General features: G+C 41.0%; 1 protein-coding gene across 2 annotated transcripts in view; it reads left to right on the top strand.

Annotated features, from left to right (window-relative positions):
* The window catches only part of SLC9A9 (solute carrier family 9 member A9), a 514180-nt gene that overhangs the window by 393243 nt on the left and 93647 nt on the right, over positions 1-27290 (top strand). The window contains exons 13-14 of one of the 2 annotated variants that reach the window (XM_030216056.1): positions 15024-15093; positions 22805-22884. In XM_030216056.1, the coding sequence (XP_030071916.1) occupies positions 15024-15093; positions 22805-22884 (150 nt within the window). The remainder of the gene's footprint in view (positions 1-15023; positions 15094-22804; positions 22885-27290) is intronic. The other variant, XM_030216057.1, reaches the window with a different exon arrangement.

The raw sequence follows: 27290 nt of genomic DNA, 5'->3' as shown, positions 1-27290 counted from the left end.
AATATGATCGGATTTGATATTAGCTTTGAAGTAAGTATACATAGGAAATAAAATACCTTAGTGTTTAACTTTAAAAAAGGAGACTATGATAAAATGAGAAGAACGGTAAAAAAAACTTAGAGGAGCGGCTACGAGGGTTCAAAATTTACATCAGGCGTGGATGGTGTTCAAAAACACCATCCTGGAAGCCCAGGCCAAATACATTCGTGTATAAAAAAGGAGGACGGAAGGCCCCAAACGACAGCCAGCATGGTTAAAAAGTGAGGTGAAGGAGGCTATTAGAGCTAAAAGAAAATCCTTCAGAAAATGGAAGAAGGAACCGAGTGAAAATAATAAGAAACAGCATAAGGAATGTCAAGTTAAATGCAAAGCGCTGATGAGGAAGGTTAAGAGGGACTTCGAAAAAAGATTGCGTTGGAGGCCAAAACACATAGTAAAAAAATTTTTTTAGGTATATTAAATCAGGAAGCCGGCAAAAGAATCAGTTGGACCACTAGATGACCGAGGTGTAAAAGGGGCGATCAAGGAAGACAAAGCCATAGCGGAGGAGATTAAATGAATTCTTCACTTCGGTCTTTCACCAAGGAAGATTTGGGGTGGGATACCGGTGCCAGAAATGGTATTAGAAGCTGACAAGTCGGAGAGACAATGATTCTCTGTACACCCTGGAGGATGTAATGGTGGCAGTTCTACAAACTGAAGAGTAGCAAACCTCCTAGGCCGGATGGTATTCATCCCAGAGTACTGATAGATCTGAAAATGAACTTGCGGATTTATTGTTAGTAATATGTAATTTATCTACCAGTAGATTGGAGAGTGGCCAATGTAACGCCGATTTTTTAAAAAGGTTCCAGAGGAGATCCGGGAAATATAGACCGGTGAGTCTGACGTCGGTGCTGGGCAAAATGGTAGAGACTATTATAAAGAACAAAATTACAGAGCCTATTTAAAAGCATGGATTAATGAGACAAGTTAACATGGATTTAGTAAAGGGAAATCTTGCCTCACCAGTCTACTACATTTCTTCAAGGGGGTGAATAAACATGTGGATAAGGTGAGACGATTGTTATTGTGTATCTGGATTTTTCAGAAGGCGTTTGACAAAGTGCTTCATGAAAGACTCCAGAGGAAATTGGAGAGTCATGGGATAGAAAACAGAGAGTAGGGTTAAATGGTCAGTATTCTCAATGGAGAAGGGTAGTTAGTGGGGTTCCCCAGGGGTCTGTGCTGGGACCGCTGCTTTTTAACATATTTATAAATGATCTAGAGATGGGAGTAACTAGTGAGATAATTAAATTTGCTGATGACACAAAGTTATTCAAAGTCGTTAAATCACGGGAGGGTTGTGAAAAATTACAAGAGGACCTTACGAGACTGGGAGACTGGGTGTCTAAATGGCAGGTGACATTTAATGTGAGCAAGTGCAAAGTGATGCATGTGGGAAAGAGGAACCCGAATTATAGCTACATCATGCAAGGTTCCGCGTTAGGAGTCACGGACCAAGAAAGGGATCCAGGTGGTGGTGTTGATGATATGTTGAAACCGTCTGCTCAGTGTGCTGCTGCGGCTAAGAAAGCAAATAGAATGTTAGGTATTATTAGGAAAGGAATGGAAAACAAAAATGAGGATGTTATAATGCCTTTGTATCACACCATGGTGCGACCGCATCTCGAATATTGTGTTCAATTCTGGTCGCCATATCTCAAAAAAGATATAGTGGAATTTGAAAAGGTGCAGAGAAGGTCGACGAAAATGATAGTGTGGAATGGTACGACTTACCTATGAGGAAACGCTAAAGCGACTAGGGCTCTTCAGCTTGGAGAAAAGGCAGCTGAGGGGAGATATGATAGAGGTCTATAAATAATGAGTGGAGTGGAACGGGCAGATGTGACGCTGTCTGTTTACACTTTCCAGAAATACTAGGACTAGGGGGCATGCGATGAAGCTACATGTAGTAAATTTAAACGAATCGGAGAAATATTTCTTCACTCAACGTGTAATTAAACCCTGGAATTCGTTGCCAGAGAATGTGGTGAAGGCAGCGGTTAGCTTAGCGGAGTTTTTAAAAGGTTTGGATGGCTTCCTAAAGAAAAAGTCCACAAACCATTATTAAATGGACTTGGGGAGAATCCACTATTTCTGGGATTCGCAGTATAGAATGTTTTGTACTTTTTTGGGATCTTGCCTTTGTGACCTGGATTGGCCACTGTTGGAAACAGGATGCTGGGCTTGATGGACCTTTGGTCTTTCCCAGTATGGCAATACTTATGTACTTATGAACAATCCAGTTGATCCAGTTGAGAATCTTCTACTAGGGTAGATGCAGCCCAATGCCAACTCCACCCACCCACCTTGTCCTTAATCTGACCTTTTAACACTTTCCCCCATCATTGCCCTCCATATCTGTCCCAAGCACCCCATCACCTGTTTCTTCAAGTCTTGTTATCTTCCTCTATGATTCTTGCGATTCAAGGGATCTTGAAACAACTTAGGGAACAATATCTGTTAAAGTTGAAAGAGAAAAGTCATCAGGATGGCAAAGAAAATAATACATGTTTAGAGAAGGACCATTGACTTTTGGCAAGAGTTAATATGGGAGTGTAGCTAAACTGAAAGTGGACAAAACCAGTAGATCAGATATGATGCATCCCATAATGCTAAAGGAGCTCAAGGATTCTGGATGGCTCGCTAGAGGATCTGTTCAATAGAGGTTTCGATATGTGAATAATTCCACAGAACTGGAGAACAGATATGTCCTCCCTTCATTAAATCATTAACAAATAGAAAGCTGGAAAATACAGAGTGGTTAGTTTTACTTCATTGGTGGGAAAATTAATGGAGACTACTAAAGAGAAGGATCATGATTTATACAGTCTAGGTGATGCAGGACCCAAGCTAGCAAGGCTTCCTGAGGCAGATCATGTTAAACAAATCTGATTACTTTGATTGGGTGACTACAGATTTAGATCAAGTGTTTTTACTGGCCCTTCTATGGGCCTGCCTAGTGAAATTCCCTGGGATCTAGTAGGTACAGGGCCTGAGTGATCCCCATTTTGCTCCTGCCCCTGCTGGAGCCAGATTCAAAATGGCACCAGGGACCACTAGCAGTATAAGACAGCTTTACCCTAGTGGTAATACCATTGGCCCATTTTAAACCTGGCACTGGTAGACTGGGGATTGCTCCTGTGCTCTTCGCACTAGATCCCAAGGAATTTTACCAGGTAGGCCTGGTGGGGGATGATTTGGGGAAAGGGGGGCCCTTGGGAGGGAGGATATGTGATATCTTTTAGGGAAGTTTTGATGGTGGGCTTCAGGAGGGGAGTGTTTTTGCTGGGTGGGCATCCTGAGAGCTTTGGGCTATGGCTTAGCAACCCAGACTAGGAAAATTGCAGTGTTCACTGCAAGATGTGTTATTTGATTTACATAGTAATGAGGAACATCACTGTATGTCCCACGGTAACTTAAATTAGCGTGTTAAGCTACTTTGATCCATGTTATTTACCCCTTAATGCATGCTAAATGGCAAATAAGCTTTATGTCCTTTGTGCACCTTAATAACTACCTCCTCAGTTTACAAACTAAAAACATAATGCTGAAGAAAGATTATTATTTCTTAAAAATATCTCACAGATTGATATCAGGGATTAGAGGCATGCAGGGCAATTTATAATCTCATTAAGATAACAGACCATAGATTAAATTGTGCAGAAAAATAATAGGTATCGTATCTATGATTTGTTCAGGATTTGCGGGGGAGTGTTAAATTTCAATTATAATGAATCATAAGGTGTATATGAAGTGATCTCCACAGTTTATTTTGTTTCTGATTTTGGTAGTTCCTGTTCATAATTTTGTGCTGACTGCACTAAGGTGGTGATGGATAGCCACAAGCTACAGATTCACTCATGCAAACACATTCACAAATCCACTTACAGGCTATGGTCTGGAATCATCTTTAAAAACCAGGATATAAATCATTAGAGAGAAAAATTATATAATGGCTGATTTCTCGCTTTGAGGCAGAGACTCATATTTCTGTCTTAGACAGGCTTAGAAATCTTAAAAGCTGTGTGATGTAGGAACTGGCAGTTGGCGACCTCCATTGCTTTTGGACCTATTTATTAATGTTGAGCATAGACAGATAAATATACTAGGAACGGTATTTTTTTAAGACTTTTAAACACTATACAGATAAGACTAGATTGTATAAATGGCACCCAAATTTGGGTGCTGAAAAAAATGCACACTGACACTATTCTATAAACAGCGCTCTGAGAGCCCCTTTTACAAAGCTGCGGCAAAAGGGGGCCTGCACTGGTGTCAGCACATGTTTTTGATGAGTGCCGAGGTCCCCCTTTTACCGCAGTGAGTAAAAGGCAGGTCTCTGGGGGGGGGGGGGGTTCAGGAAATGACCATGTAGCACTTGCCGTGTGGCTATTTCAGGGGGGAGCCCTTACCGCTACTCATTGAGGTGGCAGTAAGGGCTCCCATGCTAACCCGACGGTGACCGGACAGCATGCGGCACTGCCCAATTACCGCCAGGTACACACAAGCGCTACAAATATAAAAATACTTTTGTAACACTAGATAGGATGTTCACTGGGGTTGGGAACTACTGCCGGGCTGCAGTAGCCCGGTAGTACTTCCCTTTTAGCAAGCGGTAAGCCCACATTGGGCTTACCACCAATTTGTAAAAAGACCCAAGAGTTGGATGCCAGTTATAGAATACCACTGAGTGCTGGGATCCGCACCCAAAAGTTGGGCATGAGAATTTACACCATCTGAAACCTGGTGTAAATCCTTGCATGTAAATTAGGTGTGGATCCTCTGAATTCTATAATACTATGCACATCTTTAGTGAATGCCTTTGACACGCCTATGCCCCTCCCATGGCCACACCCCCTTTTCAGTTACACACTAAAAGATTTGCATAAGCGTCTATATAGATTAGTGCATAGCAAGGTGTGCATGCAAATCCAAATTGTTGCCAATTAACACCAATAACAGATTGTTAGTGACCAATTATCAGTGATAATTGGCTAGCTACTCAAATTGCACGTGCAATAGAATGTGGGGGATAGTGTTCAGCCAAAAGTCCCTCTAACTAGCCTGACACTATCCATATGGTGAATGTGTTTCAGTTGGTAACACCTTAATAATAAATGAAAACCTGCAAATAACGTGCAAAATTCACACATGAAATTTTCACACATGATTATTTCTTTTCACATTGTGAAGTACAAAGCACTTTTGCCTCTAGATTTTCACAATTTCTAGTACATGTCTTAAAAGTATCACTAGAAATTGGACTTTCTTCAAGTTACATTTCTGATAAATATACTACAAACCCAACTCACAAGTCCCAAGTAACTATCCTACAGTACAGATATGGTCCCAGCTGTCTGAAAACTAAATTGTTTCTGCACCAGGAGGCAATCCCTCGAGGTCTGTTTTGTGTGTCCATTAGCAGAAAGGTATACAAATGTTTGTGCTGCAGCCTCTTGCCCTGTTTCTAATGAGCTACTGGACTACACAGAATTCTCTTCTAACATTTCAAGGTTCTTTAACCACTGTTTGTCTCTTCTGGCAGACAAATGAATACTTTTAGAAGCCTGAGGGTGAAACTTCAATCACAGTCATAACTACCCATATCTCTCATGAAATGGTGAAGACGGTGCAGCTCTAAACTAATCAACAAGTTAATATCTTCAGAACTTTCTTCCAGTTAAAGGGGGGGAAAAGTATGACTGTTCCATTAATAGTTATTCTTTCATTTCCCTGAGCTACTGCAAAGATCAGAGTTTTAATAAAAATATAGGAATATGTGTGCCTAAGGTGACACAGATTTGTGAAGCTCAGAGTTATAGCAGGCATACATTTCTTATTCTCTGCCCTTCCAAGTTATATAAAAAAAATCATACACTGTTATTACTAGTTCTGTTACAGTCACAGACATTAAGGTATCATGGATTTTATATTAAGTGCTGGAACTTTCTCGATTAAGCCACTGCCAAAAGCACAGATCTGGTATGTGTATGAAACATGAATTTTAAAATCCAAGAAAAAAAAAGGTTTTCTTTGAACCTGAACACCTGGGGCCCTATTTACTAAGGTGCGCTAACATTTTTAGCACATACACAAAATTAGCGTGCGCTGTGTAGGCGTCCATAGCAATATTGTGGGCACCTACACAGCGCGCGCTAAAAACGCTAATGCGCCTCTACTGCGGCTAAGTAAACAGGGCCCCTGATTTCTTTCTTGGATTCAAAGAAGATAGTTGCTCCTACTTCTTCCCCATCGACCCCGTGAATTTTGAATTGGAATTTATAGGTCATAACATCTTTTCTTCCTTTTTTCTTTATGCTCGTGATAGTAAATTCTGGGAATTGTGCCTTGTTGTCCCGCTCCTCCTTTCTGTGGACTATAGACGGGGTAATAATATAGTTTTTCTTTTCTTTGTTGTAAATTTCCTAATAGTTCTTTTTTTGGATTACCTCTGTCTTTTCCAAAACAAGATGTAATTGTTTTGTATAGTCTTTAAAAATTAAAAAAAAAAACATGAATTTTAAAAATGTATATGTCAAAAAAAAGTGATGAGCATATGCATATGTCCTGAATCCCACAAAGATCTTAGGTTATTAAGAAACCAATTTCCTGAAACATGGTAACCATGCTAATATTAATGAAGGTAATACGCATTTGATTAAGGGTCCTTTTACTAAGTTGTGGTAAAAGTGGCCTGAGCACACCCCTACGTGTACAATTTTTAATTATTTTTTTTATTTTTGCTTTTGAAGTCTATCATGTAGGTATTTTAGCACCTGGTCATTAATAGAAAAAATGGAAATGCATCCTTTTTACAGCCAGCCACATTGAAAGTGGCCTCAGTGCGCAGGGAAACCCAAGCGCTTATCATAGTGCAAGGCCCCTTTTGACACAGCTTAGTAAAAGGGCCCCTTAATTTGTCTCCTGGACTGTACTCTTTGTGGACTCGCTGCTCTTTACTGGTAATTTGTGCTTCCTGCAATTGAGTTTGCCTCTATTCATATCTGGTCTGTTGTAGTAAGAAAGATTTATGCACATAGTTTCATGCTGAAACATGTCAGGGTGAATGGACAAGTGTTGAAAGAAGTCTAGATATACTCGTAAATGTTTTATAAACGTATTTTTACTAGATGTTTCGTTGAGCCAGCTAAATTCCCCGCTGCTCTTCTGTTTCTTGTATCCAGTACTGCAATTAGATATTACCTCTCTTCTGTTTTGTTCACCCATATGCTTTATGACAGAAACCACTTACCATTTTAGTAGCTTCCCTCCATTCTGTTTATATCTTTTTGAAGGTGTGGTCTCCACAATTGTACACAGTACTCTAAATGGGGGCTCACCAGAGACTTTTTCCCATTGGCCATTCTTCTCCCTAAGCATCCTTCTGGCTTTTACTATTTATTTATTTATTGCATTTGTATCCCACATTTTCCCACCTATTTGCAGGCTCAATGTAGCTTACAGAGTTTGGTTGTGACATAATCATTCCATGATATCAGATACAATTAGTAATGTACAAAGATTAGGTGAGGGAAGAGAGAAGGAAAGTGTTAGGCAGTGGTGTGCTGGAGCCGGCTCGCACCGGCTCACAAGAGCCGGTTGTTAAATTTATTGGCATCTTGCGAGCCAGTTGTTGGCGCATGCGAGCTGGCTTTCCTCTGCTCCCCCGCTTGTCCATCTTCCGTCTGCCTTCTGCAGCTCTGCGAGTCCCCGATAGCCCTGGTTTCCTTCTTGCGCCGCAGCCCTGCCTTTAAAAATTTTATTTTCCCTTGAGGCGCGCCAGCGTTGAAGCGAAGGCAGCAGGCTCAGCTCGGTTCCAGCCTTCGTTCCGTTCCTTCGCATCATGGCTCCGCCCTCGCCTGACGTATTTCCTGTTTACGCGAGGGCGGAGCCATGATGCGAAGGAACGGAACGAAGGCTGGAACCGAGCTGAGCCTGCAGCCTTCGCTTCAACGCTGGCGCGCCTCGAGGGAAAATAAATTTTTAAAGGCAAGGCGGCAGCACAGGAAGGAAACCAGGGCTATCGGGGAGCAGAACTGCAGAGGGCAGACGGATGATGGACGACCGGGGGAGCGGGGAGGGCTGGAAGAAGGCAGATGGAGGTGAGGAGCAGGGCAGGGGGGAGACCAGGGTTGCTGGACATGGGTGGATGGATGGAGGGCAGGGGAGAGGAGGGTTGCTGGACATGGGTGGGTGGATGGAGGGCAGGAGAAGGGAGGGTTGCTGGACATGGGTGGATGCAGGGCAGGGGGGAGAGGAGGGTCGCTGGACATGGTTGGATGGAGGGCAGGGGGGAGAGGAGGGTCGCTGGACATGGGTGGATGGAGGGCAGGGGAGAGGAGGGTCACTGGACATGGGTGGATGGAGGGCAGGGGAGAGGAGGGTTGCTGTACATGGGTGGATGAAGGGCAGGGGGGAGAGGAGGGTTGCTGGACATGGGTGGATGGAGGGCAGGGGGGAGAGGAGGGTTGCTGGACATGGGTGGATGGCAGGGGGAGAGGAGGGTTGCTGGACATGGGTGGATAGAGGGGAGGGGAGAGGAGGGTCGTTGGACATGGGTGGATGGAGGGCAGGGGGAGAGGAGGGTTGCTGGACATGGATGGAAGGAGGGGAGAGGAGGATTCCTGGACATGGGTGGATGCAGGGCAGGGCGGGAGAGGAGGGTCGCTGGACATTGGTGGATGGAGGGGAGAGGAGGGTTGCTGGACATGGGTGCATGGAGGGCAGGGGAGAGGAGGGTTGCTGCTGGACATGGGTGCATGGAGGGCAGGGGGGAGAGGAGGGTTGCTGGACATGGATGGAGGAGAGGGAAGGGAGAGAGAAGAAATGCTGGACATGGATGGAGGGGAGGGAAGAGTGAGGAAGGAGATGAGAAGAGGGAAAAAGAAGAGAGTAGAATAATTGCACATGGATGGAGAAAATAGGCAGAAGCTGGATCCACTGGACAGTCAAGTCTGCGGAGGACCCAGCTTTTACTTACAGATATAGGGCAAGAAATGAAGAAGAAAGGCAGAAAGTAAAGAAATAAATGGAAAGGAAGCCCAGGAAATGGAGTTAAGAGGACAGATAGCAGCAGAATCGGATACTGGGCCGGCATGATCAGAAAAACAAAGTCACCAGACAACAAAGGTAGAAAAAATCATTTTATTTTCATTATAGTGTTTGGAATATGTCCACTTTAAGAATCAGGTGCTCAACATTAAAAGTTTATTTTTATTTACTTATTTATGGCATTTTATCCCACATTAAACATGAATTAGATTGCCCCCCCCCCCAGGCTCTCTCCCCGGCTATAGCCAGCTCTGCAATTTGGGGGGGGGGGGGCGCAGAGGTGGACCGGGAAGAGAGCCTGTTTTTAAACATTTACCAGCACACCACTGGTGTTAGGCAAGATATAAGGTGGACTGTAATAATTGGGTGAGTTGGTGAGGTAATTTTGTAAGGCTATGGGTTCTGTTTGTAGGCCTTGTTGAATAGATGTGTCTTCAGAGATTTACAGAAGTTAGTTATTTCATCAATAGCTTTCAGGGCTGTAGGTAATGCATTCCACAATTACGTGCTCATGTAAGAGAAGTTGGTGGCATGTATCAGCTTGTGTTTTAATCCTTTACAGCTGGGGAAGTGCAGATTGAGAAATTTGCGGGATGATCTTATGGCGTTTCTGGGAGGCAGGTCCACAAGGTTTAGCATGTAGATTGGGGCATCTGCGTAAATGATTTTGTGTACAATCGTGCAGATCTTGAATGCAACTCGTTCCTTGAGTTGGGAGCCAGTGAAGTTTCTCTCTTAGGGGTTTTGCATTTTCATATTTGGTTTTTCCAAATATGAGTCTAGCTGCGGTATTCTGGGCTGTTTGGAGTTTTTTGATAGTCTGTTCTTTGCAGCCAGCGTACAGTGCATTACAGTAGTCCAGATAACTTATTACCATTGACTGTACCAAGGTACGGAAGATATATCTCGGGAAGAAAGGTTTTACTCTTTTGAGTTTCCGCATGGCATGGAACATCTTTTCCGTTGTGTTCTTCACGGGAGTATCGAGTGTAAGATTTCGGTCGATGGTGACTCCAAGAATTTTTAGATTTTGTGCGACGAGGAGAGAACAGTATGGTGTGGTTATTGTGGAGTAGTTGGTTTTTTTGTGAGGTGAGTATGAGACATTGTGTTTTCTCTGCGTTAAGTTTCAGCTGAAATGCATCCACCCAGGAGTGCATGATTTGGAGGCTATGGTTGATCTCGTTGGTGATTTCGTTTAGATCATGTTTGCATGGGATGTAAATCGTGACGTCGTCTGCATATATATATATATATAGGGATTAAGGTTTTGATTGGCTAGAAGTTTGGCTAAAGGTATCATCATTAGGTTGAAGAGAGTTGGTGATAGTGGGGATCCTTGGGGAACTCCACATTCAGGTATCCATGGGGGTGATATGTCCGCATTCGTTGTTACTTGCTACGATCTTGTGGTCAGGAATCCTTTGAACCATTTGAGAACTGTACCTCCTACTCCGAAGTATTCTAGTATATGTAGTAGTATTTCATGATTAACCATGTCAAAGGCGCTGGACATGTCGAATTGTAGGAGGAGTATTTTGTTACCAGTTGCAATTGCTTGTTTGAATGAGTTCATTGCAGATACTAGTACCGTTTCGGTGCTGTGATTTGACCGAAATCCTGATTGGGACTCATGCAGGATTGAGTGTTTATTTAGGTATTCAGAGAGTTTGTTTCATCACTATTCCCTCCATGAGTTTGGTAATGAGTGGGATAGATGCTACTGGGCGATAGTTGGTTAGATCCATTGTGCTTTTCTTAGTATCTTTTGGCAGCAGAGTAAGTAAGATGTTTCCTTTCTCCATGGGAAAGAGACCATTTTGAAGCCTGTGGTTTATATGATTCGTGAGGTCTTTTCTACTTGTTTGGTTACCTTAAGATCATCAGATATAATCACCCTTGTGTCCCACCTCTTCTTTTATGCACAGAAGTACTTCATCCACTATACTGCACTTCTCCCTAGGCTTTTGTAGGCCAAATGCATAACCTTGCATTTTTTAGCATTAAATCTTAGCTGCCAAATTCTACACAATTCTTCAAGCTTCACTAGATCCCTCCTCATGTTACCCACACCATCAAGGGTGTCTAGCCCATTGATGATTTTGGTATAATCCTCTAAGAGGCAACCCTTACCAGATAGCCCTTCCACAATAGCGCTTACAAAAACATTAAAAAGAAATTGGACCATGAATTGCTCCCTGTGGCACACTATTGTCAACACCCCTTTCCTCAGAATAAACTCCATTTACCACTATGTCACCTTCCACTCAACCGGTTTCTAACTCAGTCAGTCACCCTAGGGTCCATACTGAGGGCACACCATTTTTAAGTTGCCTATGTGGAACTGTGTCAAAGAGTTTGCTAAAATCTAAGTACACCATATCTAGTGCCTTCTCTTGATCTAACTGTCTGATCACCCAAAGAAATTAATTTATATGACAAGACCTAACTCTAGTAAATCCGCAGGTTCATTGAATTCAGAAACCTCTCTAGCCAGAGAAACATTTCCAATAATATACTTACCACAGAGGTGAGACTAACTGGCTTGTAGTTCCCAACCTCCTCCTTACTTCGGCTTTTGTGGAGAGGAACCACATCTGCCCTTCTCCAGTTCTCCTGGACCACTTCAAAATCTAAAGAACCATTGAAAAGGTTAGACAGCAGAACCAGCCGAACATCCTTAAGTTCCTTCATTACCCTTTAGTTTAGTTTAGCTAGCTCCTCATGAACACAGTCTTCTGAAAATCATCCAAGGTCTATCACAATTTCATTGCTATTTGTTTTGTTTTTCTAAACTGCCCTATTCCTGGCCCTTCACCTGTGCACACAAAGCAGAAGTATTTGTTAAACAATTCCACTTTATCCTAATCAGCGTATACATATTCCTCCCCTTCACATACACAATTTATAGATCATAACATCTTTTCTTCCTTTTTTTCTTTATGCTCATGATAGTAAATTCTGGGAATTGTGCCTTGTTGTCCCCCTCCTCCTTTCTGTGGACTATAGACGGGGGAGGTAATAATACAGTTTTTCTTTTCTTTGTTGTAATGTAAATTTCCTAAATAGTTCTTTTTTGGATTACCTCTGTCTTTTCCAAAACAAGATGTTTCTTGTAATTGTTTTGTATAATTTTGAAAAATTAAAAAAAAACATGAATTTTAAAAATGTATATGTCAAAAAAAGCTACGAGCATATGCATATGTCCTGCATTCCACAAAGATCTTAGGTTATTAAGAAACCAATTTCCTGAAACATGTTAACCGTGCTAATATTAATGAAGGTAATACGCATTTTATTTAAGGGTCCTTTTACTAAGTTGTGGTAAAAAGTGGCCTGAGCGCACCCCTACGTGTACAATTTTTAATTATTTTTTTTATTTTTGCTTTTGAAGTCTATCATGTAGGTATTTTAGCACCTGGTCATTAATAGAAAAAATGGAAAATGCATCCTTTTTGCAGCCAGCCACACTGAAAGTGGCCTCAGTGCGCAGGAAAACCCAAGCGCTAATCGTAGTGCAAGGCCCCTTTTGACACAGCTTAGTAAAAGGGCCCCTTAATTTGTCTCCTGGACTTTATTCTTTGTGGACTCACTGCTCTTTTCTGGTGACTTCTGCTTCCTGCAGTTTGCCTCTATTCATATCTGGTCTGACATAGTAAGAAAGATTTATGCACACAGTTTCATGCTGAAACATGTCAGGGTGAGTGGACAAGTGCTAAAAGAAGTCTAGACATACTAGTAAACTTTTTATAAATGTATTTTTACTAGATATTTTGTTGAGCCAGCTGGATTCCCCGCTGCTCTTCTGTTTCAAGTATCCAGTACTGCAATTAGATATTACCTCTCTTCTGTTTTGTTCACCCATATGCTTTATGACAGAAACCACTTACCATTTTAGTAGCTTCCCTCCATCCTGTTTATATCTTTTTGAAGGTGTGGTCTCCACAATTGTACACAGTACTCTAAATGGGGGCTCACCAGAGACTTTTTCCTGTTGGCCATTCTTCTCCCTAAGCATCATTCTGGTTTTTACTGTCACTTTCTCTACTTGTTTGGTTACCTTAAGATGATCAGATATAATCACCCTTGTGTCCCACCTCTTCTTTTATGCACAGAAGTACTTCATACACTATACTGCACTTCTCCCTTGGGTTTTTGTAGCCCAAATGCATAACCTTGCATTTTTTTAGCCCTAAATCTTAGCTGCCAAATTCTACACAATTCTTCAAGCTTCACTAGATCCCTCCTCATGTTACCCACACCATCAAGGGTGTCTAGCCCATTGATGATTTTGGTATAATCCTCTAAGAGGCAACCCTTACCAGATAGCCCTTCCACAATAGCGCTTACAAAAACATTAAAAAGAAATTGGACCATGAATCGCTCCCTGTGGCACATTATTGTCAACACCCCTTTCCTCAGAATAAACTCCATTTACCACTATGTCACCTTCCACTCAACCGGTTTCTAACTCAGTCAGTCACCCTAGGGTCCATACTGAGGACACACCATTTTTAAGTTGCCTATGTGGAACTGTGTCAAAGAGTTTGCTAAAATCTAAGTACACCATATCTAGTGCCTTCTCTTGATCTAACTGTCTGATCACCCAAAGAAATTAATTTATATGACAAGACCTAACTCTAGTAAATCCGCAGGTTCATTGAATTCAGAAACCTCTCTAGCCAGAGAAACATTTCCAATAATATACTTACCACAGAGGTGAGACTAATTGGCTTGTAGTTCCCAACCTCCTCCTTACTTCGGCTTTTGTGGAGAGGAACCACATCTGCCCTTCTCCAGTTCTCCTGGACCACTTCAAAATCTAAAGAAGCATTGAAAAGGTTAGACAGCAGAACCAGCAGAACATCCTTAAGTTCCTTCAATTCCTCCCCTTCATCCTTGAGCCTCAGAATGCCACTTTTGCACTTCCTTCTGTCACTAATATAGTACATTTGATGATGTTGTTACCCGCTTTGAACCTGATTGATTAGGGATTTGGTGGGATACAAATCCTTTGCATAACATAACATCTAAAAAGATGTCTTCCCCCCCCCCCCCCCCCCAATAGCACACAATTTTACACTTCTTTGAAGGTGTGGACATGTGCAAATATTCTATGCATTTACATGCATGTTTGATAACATACATGTGTATATTGCAACTACGCTTTTGGGAATGCCTACACATGGCACATGTGTAAGTATACTCCATCTTGTCTGCACCCATATGTGTTTTTAACCACTTGCCTTCTTTCAAGCTCATATCCTAGTCAGAACACACTGTGTACTTGAACTTCTCATTTTTCAATGTTGGTGATACCAGAAGGGCCACCCTGCATATGGAGAATGGAATAATGAGGCCGTGCATATTATAATGAGGCCAGGCTATTACTGTTACACGGGATTCAAAGTAAGTCTAGTCTAAAAGGCAGTGTAAAGAGGGTTCATTTGATGTTCCACAGATAGCAAGGCATCCTTAATAAAGGATTTGATTGGTTTCATTTGTCAGTCAAATAAGAAGTCAACACCATTCTTTTATTTTTAGATTTCATTACAGCATTTTTAGGTATGCAGTTCATTCCTGTATTACAATACATGATAGGCATGTCAGCTGTCATTATTCAGTTCTTAACTTTTGCCTAAATTGCTGGCCTGATTCCAGTACAAACCGTGAAAGATGGGGAGAGATCTGATAGAACTGTGGGATTAGAAATAGGTGTGAGCAATAACTGTTTTTGTTTGGGAAGCTGGAAACAGTTAGAATTTTGACCAAAAAAAAAAACCTCCTCCATTCTAAGTGCGTATTTTCTTTCTAATTCTATCTCCTCATTTCCCACCTCTCTTGCATAATCTCACATAGATTCCTGGTTAAAAGAGTACATAATGGCCTGTGCTAGACAATTTACTGTTCTTTGTTTTTATTGACAGGGTAGGCGTAGATCCAGATGAGGACCTGAAAGCAGTAACTTCAAATCAGGCAAGTCCAGAAAGCATGCAAGTAAGCAAGGAAAATCTTCACAGAGGTTGTACTGTTGTAAATGTAATCTGACAGTGTCATGGTAGAATGTTCCCATATCACCATTCAATAAGTCTTCCTTCCCACGCTGTCAGTGCATATGGATTTAAGCAACTAAAAGCATAATTATTTGGGTTTAGCCAGTTGACCTTAACTACCTTACATCAGTGCATAGAACAGAGCAGCCTTTCAGTCAATATTGCGTCAAGCTTTGTTGCGTGTCCTAATGCCTAGTTAGATTTGTATTTTGTTGCTGTTGGGTCAATTTGCTGAACACTTGTATCAGTCCATGCACCCTAAATAGTGCCAAAACATTAATTGCAAGGTGTTGGTGTAAATTCATGCTAATATGTATTAAGAAAATAGCACACAATTTTGTCCAAATAACATTATGATATTGCCATTTGACATGTATTATTTGCCTTTAAAGCATGTCTTAATAGAACAAAGTGAGCTAAATAATGATGAGATGAACAGTATTCAAAGCACCTCATTATTATCAACTTTGCAAGCTGCATAATTTGTAAAAAGAATGCCAGCTTTCATTATCTTTCCTCCTTGGGACATCAAGGATCCTAACCTACTGTTCAGCACTCCCCAGTACTTGGGACCTCTTAAATAGGTTAGGGGGGGTCTAGTAAAAAAAAACCTGTTTATCATCAATTTTGACCTGTCCCCCCCCCCCCCCCCCCACACACACACACACCCCAGAAATTACCAAGGATCTCTCTGGTGTCAGGGAGGGGGAAGATGGAGCAGCTGTGATTCTTAGGACCCTGTTTTCTAAGCCTTGCTGTAAACGTTTTTAGCATGTGATAAATATTAGCATGCACTAACACTAGAGACTCCCATAGGAATATAAGGGTGTCTCTAACATTAGCACGTGCTAATTTTTAGCACACGCTAAAAACACTAGCACACCTTATTAAACAGGGTCCTTAATTTCTCTGGCCTCATAGGCTGTCAGCTTTAAAATGATGCCTTTCAACTTCTAGCAGTGGTCTTGCAGTTCTACTGCTAGGGAGTCAAGCTACCGAATAAGGAAATTGTGAGGTGGGGGAGTCAGGAAGATGTCAGCTTGGGGAGTGGGTCTGTCTGGGGGTGCCTGTTCAGGAGGATTTAGGAATACCAGGCTTTTAAAAGATAGTGAGGCCAACTATAACTGCAAGAAAAAAAAATTACCATGGAAGTCCTGAAGTGACTTCTGTAGTAAATTGTGGAAGTTGTCGAATTGATTGGCAAAGAGATTAATATAAAATATTACATTGCTAGCAATACCACAAGCTGATATGGCTGGTTTAATTGGCTGAAAAACCATATATAATGAAGGAGATAGGTGGAGACTCAACTGGCTTTCACTCTGATAATAAATTCATTAAATAAAGAGGTGAAGCCTCAAGAAGCCCCCGGCTCAATGAGTATTCTTTAGGCTAAGATTGACGCAGACCATTTGACCCTGAGGCAGGTGACGAAACGTTGGCCACCGTTGGTCATGGTCGCATTTAGCGTCTCGAGAGCCTGGATGGGATACAAGCTAAGTAATTTATATATTTGACTTCTAAGAGTAAAGAAAAGAGATTTAAAAGAAAAATTAAGTAAAAATAGAGACAAAATATTTGCAGCAGATCATTGGGGTGTTTGCCGATGATGAAGCAGTCCAGCCTCCCGAGAGCTCTTTAATCATTGAGCCGGGGGCTTCTTGAGGCTTCACCTCTTTATTTAATGAATTTATTATCAGAGTGAAAGCCAGTTGAGTCTCCACCTATCTCCTTCATTATATATGGTTTTTCAGATAGAAGTATTGGAAGGAGATTGCCTTCAGTATTAGTTTTAATCATTGGTTTAATTGGCTGCCATGGTAGAATTGACTAGCACTGCAGTTGTACCAATTTCACAAAATCCATGTCCCTCTTTCAAGGTTTCTTTCATGCCAGCTCCAGAGAAAAGCACAGGGATGCCCATCTGCTTAGGTCTTCTTCTGTATGCTGCAGGACAGCCTCTTTGTGAGTCATTCTGCAATCTAAAAATCTCTACTCTCAGTCTTCTTGGCAGAGCATAACCAATACTCCTGTGACAATGTATCCTTGGTGAAGTTTGTTCGGATTCCTCTGTGACACCATATACAAGATTCTGTCTTTAGATCAAGGAAGCGTTTCTCTTTCTTGAAACACATTGAATAGATTTGAATTTGATTCGGTGATTTTTTTTTTTTTTGCCAGGTCTTGACATTTATTTTGTATTTAAAAGTTCAAATGAAAAGCCATTAAAGCATTCCTATTTTAAAACATGCCCTTCTAATACAGTGTTTCCCAAGTCCAGTCCTGGGGTACCCCTTGCCAGTCAGGCTTTCAGGATATCCACAATGAATATGCATGAGTTTGATTTGCATACACTGCCTCCATTATATGCAAATCTCTTTCATGCATATTCATTGTGGATATCCTGGAAACCTGAATGGCAAGGGGTACCCTAGGACTTGGGAAACACTGTTCTAATACACTCTTTTCTAGTCAATACTACAGGCTCTGTCCTGTTCTTAAATCTTGTGAGCTTCCCCTTGCCTCTTCCACCATCTTTATTTCTTTTGCAAAACTATCACTCATTTATCATACCAAGTCAAGTGTGAAGCAGGTACACATGAAAACATAAACACTATCCATATTTCTTTAATATATTTTTCCTGAAGAAATGTTTTTCAGGGAAACTAATATTAGCATATTACTGGATTAATATGCATCCTCAGGGAGCTTTAACATTTGTGTCAGTCATAAACATGTACTTTGCTCTCTAAGCTTGAAAGAAGAGTTCAGAAGTAATCCCAGCCCTCTTGTTTAAGTGAAATATAATTTTTCTATTGCCTTTTTCGGTTTATGAAATGTCTAATTAAGAGGCCAACATATTAAGCCACATTAGCATGTGATTTTAACAGTGTTATCCACGAATCTCTTTTTAAAATGGCTGATGTAGTAATGGGCATAGTGGCAGAATTTTGTATTAAGGGCCCCCAAGCAAAATAATGGAAAGGAACTCCAGAGCACGGAGGTCTACCCAAAGATTTGTGAGTGTCTGTAAATGAGACTTTTCCTTCACGGGCCCACCTGCACTGCAGAGGCTGTTTGGATAGAATATATGGGTGTTGCATGTATCTGTTCATTAATATTTGTATCATGTTAGTCCACATAAATCAAAATTAATATTAATGTCTACTAACAAGTGTGTTAAGGCTATAGTGGCATAAACACATGCTAATCCGCCCGAAACCTCTGCTCACAGGACAAATCCCTCCTCTCAGTACCCTTCTCCACCACCGCCAACTCCAGGCTCCGCCCATTCTGCCTCGCCTCACCTTATGCTTGGAATAAACTTCCCGAGCCCTTACGCCAAGCCCCCTCCCTACCCATCTTCAAATCCTTACTCAAAGCCCACCTCTTCAATGTTGCTTTCGGCACCTAACCTTTATACCTTTCAGGAAATCTAGACTGCCCCAATCTGATGACCCCTACTTGACTGTTTGTACATTTGTCCTTTAGATTGTAAGCTCTTTGAGCAGGGACTGTCCTTCTATGTTAAATTGTACAGTGCTGCGTAACCCTAGTAGCGCTATAGAAATGTCAAATAGTAGTAGTAGTAATGCTGATGTAGTCTTAACACACTCTAGTGAACTGATCCCCTAAGAGTCTGGGCTATCACTAAGTCATTTTTCAGTGAGGGGCAGGAAACATGAACAGAGAAATAGAAAGATGATTGCATTCAGATTCAGGAAGTACAGAATACAGTCTCTTGTAAGTCTCACTAAAAATATGATCAAATGTTGAGAACAAATTATCCTCATGTTGCCTTAAGGCTCTTAGGACATGATTTTATAGCAAGACACTTAAGTGAGAAGTCCAAAAAGTCATCCGTTATGAAGACAATATAGGCGCTTATGTGCCTTCATAAAATAGGTCTCCAGATCCAGCCACTGTAGAGCACAAATACCGACACACAACATGTATGCCTGTTTTGAAGTTGGTGTAAATGAGTACAAATACTCTAAATGTGTGTATGTGTAATTTAGAAAATATCTGTGTATATTGCACCTCCAATTCTGCTCCACCCAAACTAGGCCTGCGCGAATGCCTACATGCAAATTGCACTCAAGTAGGCAAAGATTGTGTGTAAGTGAATAATCTAGGTATGGACATTTGCACTTGCTCAAAAGCAGATGTAACTGTCCAGGCCTGCAAGATGGTGTGATTTCTCCTGCTTATACTAGTATTTTATAAGGGCACTTAGGCACTTATGTGTCTTTCTAAAATAGCATTTACATATGCACCCACTTGACCTCATAAACCAGGTGCCCTGTTATAAAATTATCCCCATAATGTCCCATTAAACTGATCAATCTTGGAAGACATGCCAAGTGACATCCTTTCTATGCATTCACAGGCTACCATAGTACAAAAGACCTCCTACTTGGTAGTGGGCAACTTTGGTCCTCCAGGGCCACAAACTAGTCAGGTTTTCAGGATAGATCTTAAAGAATATAGATGAGAGAAATTTGCATAGATTAGAACCAGTGCAGGCATACCTATCTTTCATGTATCGCCTGGAATCTCAGGGGTAGTGAGCCCTTGGGCCACTGCCGAGGGGCGGCAGTGGCAGGAGAATCACCCAAACACAGACAAGGCAGAACAGACGTACCAGCAAACCCAGGACCGGAACTACCAGGCGAAGACTGCAGCCAAAGCAACTCAAGCTGGAGCAAGCAGGACAGGAAATCAGCCCTTGACCGCCATTCCTCAGGAGTTGAGCCCCTGGATGCAGGCGGCCGACAGGACTTACTGGACAGGGCAGGAAGCCAGAACTGCAGGACACGTCCAGAAACACACCGGGGTTCCAGGCAGTCAGCAAGCAGCAGAAAAAACCAGAAAACAAGCCGGGTCTGGGCAGGCAGCAGACAGAAGAATAAACCAGGGGAAAAGTAGGGTCAAAGCCACAAACAGCAAAGAGCACAGCAGCACTGTAACAACTCTCACCAAAGGAAACTCCTCTGAGGACCTCTGTTGGAAGGCAAACTAGAGAACTTCCCAGGTGATTAATAAAGGCAGCATACCAGGGAGTTCACCAGGTACGGGTACTGCTTAGTTCCAAAAAAGTCCCAAAACAATCTGGAAGGCTGGAAGATCCGGACCAGACCAGCATATCTTTTGGAATATGGAAAACGGAAAGTCATCAGTTCACAGCAGCCACCAGGTCTAACCACCGGGGGGCGAGGTGACTGAGAGCAAGGAACCTGGGCACAACCGTGACACTATCTCATACATATTCATTAGGTTTTCAGGACAATCTTAAAGAATATGCAAGAGAGAAATTTGCATTTATTAGAGCCAGTGCATGTATATCTATCTCATACTTATTCACTGATACAAAAACTCAACTTCCCAGGTAAATAGAAAATAACATAAAAAAATTTTCTGAAGGTGCTCTGAAAACCACTGTGACTGAAACTGAAAATTCACACAAATATCACTGTTATCTATCATCGCACTTCTTCATTATTTTAAGACCGTAGATTGTAAAAGTTTTCAAGTAGCGATTGTTTGCAGTGGCACAATCCTTAAGAATTCCAGTTCATAAGTACATAATTCACCATTAATAATATTAAAAATAAAGCCGCATATCTTGTTGATCCATCAAACAACCATCTTCTCAATACTGCTACAGGAAAACAGCCAATGATGATAGATGTGGTGTAGACAATTCACCCCTTCTTGGATCCAGATTTTGCTTTCACAAGCTTCATCAGGGGGTACCTCCATAACAAATAAAATATTAAATAAATAACTTCACAACAATTCAAAATTCAAAAAACAAAATAAACTTACAAGCTAACAAACTGATCAAGCTCAAAAATAGGAAGTAGGAATGAATGCCTCAAATTGGTGTCTGGAGAGATTAATAGTCACATGATCAATGTTCAGTCAACTTCCTTATTCAGACCATTGGGCTGAACTGTTTCCCATTTGTAAATAAACTGCTCTCTTTTTAGATCAAAATATAAGAAACATTGCCACTTTGCTGCAGTATTTGTTGCAATATAACACATTTAAAATCCATTCTCATGTGTCCCATAGCAATCCGATGTTGCACTAGAGGAGTGTCTATTTTATCTACATGAATATTGCTGAGATGCTGAGAAATCCGAAATGTAATCTTCCTCTTAGTTTGTCCTATATAGTACTTCTGACATGGGCGTTTAACACAGTATACCACTTGAGCTGTCTCACAGGTAGTTCTATATTTTAAATAGTATATTTTAGCACTATTAGGTATAGGAACTGAAGTAATTTGTCATACATAAGCGTAATATATATAACGTCCACATGCATCTTTCAATAAACACTGTTCATCCTTTATCAAATGAGACCTCATTAGAATATCTGCTAAATTCTTATTCCTGCAATAAATAAATTGGTCTCTGTAAAATAGGAAAATATTGTAACATCCCCCAGTGTTTCTGTACTTTTGTTGAATATGGTAAAGCACATGTAACATGTGATAGATCTGATTCCTGATTATCGCACAATGCCCACTGACGTTGTGCATAAATCGCTGTCTTATAGGTTCTCTTACGACATTAGCAGGATAACCCTGGTACATAAACTTCTTAGACAACAAAACTGCTTGGTTTTTATATTCCATCACAGAAGAACATCATCTTCTTAGCCTCAAAAATTCTCCCACCGGAACATTATCACGTAAATGGCGTGGATGATAACTGTGATAAGTGGCCCAGTGGTTAGAGCACCGGTCTTGCAATCCAGAGGTGGTTGGTTCAAATCCCACTGCTGCTCCTTGTGATCTTGGGCAAATCACTCAACCCTCCATTGCCTCAGGTACAAACTTAGATTGTGAGCCCTCCTGGGACAGAGAAATATCCAGAGTACCTGACTGAAAAAGGTGTGAGCAAAATCTAAATAAATAAATGTAGCAAAGAATTACAATCTGGTGGCTTGCAAAAACTTTTAGTCTCAAAATACCCATTTCTAAAATTAATCTAAAAAAGCAATGGACTTGACATCATAATGTGCTGTAAATTGAATGTTGGAATGGTTGTTTGATGAATCAGCAAGATAAGTGGCTTTATTTTTGATATTATTAGTGGTGAAATTTATACTTTTGAACTGGAATTCTTTAGGACTGTGCCACTGCAAACAATCGCTACTTGAAAAATTTAATGATCTACTGCCTTAAAATAATGAGGAACTGATAGATAATGGTGACTGTGTGAATTTTCACTTTCAGTCACAGTGGTTTTCTGAGCACTTTCACAAAACATTTTTATGTTGTTTTCTGTTTACCTGGGAAGTTGAGTTTGTGTATCAGTACTTTTATTATCCTGGAATTTTTTTTTTCAGTGTGTTATTTAGCATTTAATCCCATTGAATATTATTGGCGATACTTATTCATTGGAGAGATCCTGAAAAAAAACAATTAATTTGTGGCTTTTGAGGACCAGAGCTGGCTTCCTCTGCTCTTACTCAACAGGTCCCAACTGCATGAGTGTAGGAAACAACTATTTCTCTTGGATTAACAATGTTAATGATCTTAAGAGTAATATACAAAAATATATTTTATTTACCCTGTTAGACAATACATTTCATGGAAAACAATCTCTCTCTAATTTGTTTGTTTGTTTGTTTATTTATAGAGAACAGATCAGCTAAATAAAAGCACTACAAAGAATGAAAGTGCCTGGCTCTTCAGGATATGGTATGGTTTTGACCACAAGTATCCTTTCAATATTATAACCTATGAATAATTGTGCTGACAATAAACATTGAAAAATCTCTGTGTAATTTGCTGCAGCTGAGCATTGTGAGTAATTGTTGAAGAATGATGCGAGACTAGGTATCTAAATGGCACTTGAAATTTAATGTGGACAAGTGCAAAGTGATGCACCTAGTGAAAAATAATCCCAACTACAGGTACAAAACGTGGGGTTCTGAGTTCAGGAGTCATTACCCAAGAAATTGATCTTGGAGTCATCCTATATAATAATTCTCACCTCAAACGTTCTGACTTGCTGCCTGGGTTCGTGGCTCATTCCGAGTTGGTCTGCTAGGCTCCATAGATTAGGCTGACATCACAGTAGCCATTATGATGTCAACTTCAGAACCCGGGGGGGTGGGGAAACATGCCTCACAGCTGATCCATGTCCAGAGGAGGGTCGCTGGACATGGGTGGCTGTGGGGAGGGGCAGGAGAGAGAGGAGGGTCGCTGGACACGGGTGGCTGCAGAGGGGGCAGGGGGTCACTGGACATGGGTGGCTGCAGGGGGGGCAGGGGAGAGAGGAGGGTTGTTGGACATGGGTGGCAGGAGGGGGGCAGGGGAGAGAAGGAGGTTCACTGGACATGGGTGGGCGCAGGGGAGCCGAGGAAAACCTTGCTAGCGCCCGTTTCATTTGTGTCAGAAACGGGCCTTTTTTACTAGTTGTAGGTAATACATTGAAATAAGGGTCAACAACCAAGTTAAATTACCTTTGACAAGTTTTCATGAGGTATCCTCTCTTCATCAGGTCATTTCTGACTGATTTGATAAGAGGATAACTCTCAAAAACTTGTCAGATAACATTTTTATTGGACTAACGTAATAGCATCACCTACAACTTAGTCATTGTCCCTCATTTCCATGTATCCAAGTGGACTAACATGGCAATCACAAGTCTCTAGATAATACACTGTTATTTTCCACCCAGAGTATAGAGTCTGCTAAAATCCATGTACATTCTGTTTGCATTTGTCTGAAAAGGGATAGGGAACACCTCTCCATAGGGCCCTCGTACATCCACACCTTGAGTACTGCATACTGTTCTGGTAACCCCATCTTAAAAAAGATATATTCCAACTAGAAAAGGTTCAGAGGAGGGTGGCATAAATGATAAAGAAGGAGCATGGAGAAGTTTTGGAAGAGGAGCCACCAGTTTGGTCATCACTGTGAGGGGCAGAGCTTCACTACCTGGTTGTCAGCACAGACATCATTGAAGCACTGGTGAGACCTATTTAAGAACTCCTATACTGTAATAGAACTTTAGAGCGGAGAAGTTTTGGTACTATTTGAGTGGGGAGAGTTGTGGAGGAGGAGACACTAGTATGCTCATTGCTTGGGAACACAACTTTACTGCCTGGTTGCCAGGAGTAACATAACTGGAACATCAGGTAGACCTATTTAGGAACACCTACACTGTGGTATGTGGCCCACAGTTGCATGCCTGAGGAGCTATGATATGCCCCTTTGGATCCCCTTCAGAGCCAACTGAGGAGTTGATTGAAGATACATTGGAGGATTTCTGAATACTTTCCCAGCAATTATACAGTCTTGATGAGTTATACAAGTTACCGTATGTTGTTTGTTGCCCCACTGCTGGTATGGGTAAAAGGGAAACAGACTCAAGTTACTAAACCCACATTATCATGAGTAGCACAGGCATTTATGGATACTTGTGTTGTTTTTCATAAGGATCTCTCTAATGATTCTGGGCAAATTAAATCATCTGGAGTGCTTGGGTGTAGTCCTGAAGATCCTCCTTTAAATCCAGACTCTTGCTCACCATCTCTTCCACTAGCTATATATAGGCTTGAGACTACCCTCTGTGAATTTGTCAGTAGCTGTCTTTGGAGCTAAACCCCTTTGGATTTGGATAGTGAAGAGATCATTACATCTTCCCCAAAATCATCTTTACGTCTGGTGGTTTTTCCAGGTTCTGTGGGTCTGGAAAGTCCATTACCCAATGATTTCCCCTAGGAAGGTAACTAATTTAGAAATATGAAGAGTGGTGGCTAAAATAAATTGGCTTTAATTAAATTTATGCACATAACTGTCTAAGCATATTCTATAGATATACATAAATTCTAAGATGCAGACCTGAAAGGGGGGTGCAACCATGGAAGGGGCATGGGCATTTTTCAAATGAAGGAAAACTCTGGGCATAGGATGAAGCTAAGAGGAAATAGGCATAGGAGGAATCTAAGAAAATACTCTTTCACAGAAAGGGTAGTGAATGTGTGGAAAGGCCTCCCGGTGGAGGTTGGGGAGACAAAGACTGTGTCAGAATTTAAGGAAGTGTGGGACAGGCATATGGGATCCCTTAGGAAAAGGAAAACTTAGTGGTTACTGAGGAAGGGCAGACTGGATGGCCATTTGGCGGAGTAGCCTAGTGGTTAGTGCAGCAGACTTTGATCCTGGGGAACTGAGTTCGATTCCCACTGCAGCGCCTTGTGACTGTGGGCAAGTCACTTAACCCTCCATTGCCCCAGGTACAAAATAATTACCTGTATATATATAAACCGCTTTGAATGTAGTTGCAAAATACCACAGAAAGGTGGTATATGAAGTCCCATTTCCCTTTCCCTTATGGGCGGTCATGTTTCTAGGGATGTCTCTCTTTTTTTTTTTTTTAAACATTCCTCATAAATAGTTGATATAATATCTACGGAAACATTATGTGTATTTAATCCATTGCACTTGAAGGAATTTATTTTAGCATAGGAAGAGAGGGTGAAAGCTCAAGGTAATGAGAAGTTTAGGTCTGTGCCTTCTGGTAGCTGAAAATATATGATGCATATTAGTTATAACAGGATTTTTGTGTACAGACACTTGGTTTTTGTTTTTCATTTCATATTTGTAACTTTCATATTTATTCTTTTGAGGGAATTGGTCGAGTAATTGTTTCTTTAAAATTACTTATGTTTTGATGTGGCTGACAGCTACTTCTGTGACTTGGTTGTCAACTCAGTATGAGTGTATACTTTATTTTTTATTGCATATTAGATGAAATTTGAATAAATATAACATTGAAAACAAAATGATAAAGGGAATGGAAAATGTCCCATATGAAGAGAGGCTAAACAGTTTAGGATTTTTCAGCTTGGAGAAAAGACAACTGAGAAGGAATATGATAGAATTTTATGTGATATGAACTGCCAGGCAGCCACCTATACTATGAGCACTGTGTGAAACTAACTTGCAGCCCCTGTAGTCGGCCAGGTCACTATAGACCACCTTTACTATAAGCTCTTTGCCACTGGCCTACAGCCTATCCTGCCTGCCCATCCAGGTTATTAGGCAACCCACTGTAAGCTCTTCACTGTTAGCTTGCAGTCTATACTGCTAGTCATGGCTATTATAGTTCTCTTGGTTTCCCAAAGATATGTGCAGACAACACTCAAACACTTATCATAGGTAAATAGTACCACTTAGCTTTACTAGAGATCATTGTAGCTCTGCATACAGGTTTCTTGTAACCTCAGCTGCCAGGATTCAGGGGTACGTCATACATGACCAGCAAACTCCAAACTCCTTTCTGTTGTTGGAGCTCTGCTTAGTGCAGAGTACTTTAAAGTGCAATAAAGCAGAAAACCAGGGGAAAAGGAGGTAAAAGACATAAAGTGCAATAACATAGAAAGGCAGAAATCTAGAAAATAGGAGCTGAAGTGACAAAAATGACAAAAGCACTGAAGGATATACCATTCTGACAGCCCATATTGGCTATCAGCCAATAGGGAAATCCGTGCCCATTTATGGAAAAGAGAGAAAAAAACTGCTTTCATCTTAAGGGTAGGGATATCCATGTCCCTTAGGGGAACAAGTGAAAGCCTGTTTTCAGGCACATAGCACTTTAAGCACTGGGGCCTCTCTCTCTCCTTATCAGTTGAGAAAGAATGTGAGGAATTTGGGTTTTACTCTGATCTGACTCAGAATGCTGTTCAGGTTTTTAAAAAAATATGCAATGTAAAAAGGAAATTAACTTCATACTATTATACTAATGTTAACTAAAATAATATAATGCACAGGAATATATGCCTAGGCAACTGTTAAAATAGGCTACTGCACTAATAACATAGTACTACAATGCTTGTGTGTGTGTGTGTGTGTATATATATATATATATATATATATATATATATATATATATATACGTACGTATATATATAATATGTACATATGTATATATATAATGTATGTATATACGTATGTATGTATGTATATATATGTATGTGTGTATAGATAGATAGATAGATAGATAGATAGATAGATAGATAGATAGATAGATAGATAGATAGATAGATAGATAGAAGCCAAAAACAGGTAACTTGGTATTACTTTGGTGATTGCCTAACTTCCACACAGTTTGTTTA

Source organism: Microcaecilia unicolor, chromosome 10 (assembly GCF_901765095.1).
Source record: "Microcaecilia unicolor chromosome 10, aMicUni1.1, whole genome shotgun sequence".
Classification (NCBI taxonomy): Eukaryota; Metazoa; Chordata; class Amphibia; order Gymnophiona; family Siphonopidae; genus Microcaecilia; species Microcaecilia unicolor.
The sequence above is the reverse complement of the archived record's forward strand: the minus strand, read 5'-3'. Positions and strand labels throughout refer to the sequence as shown.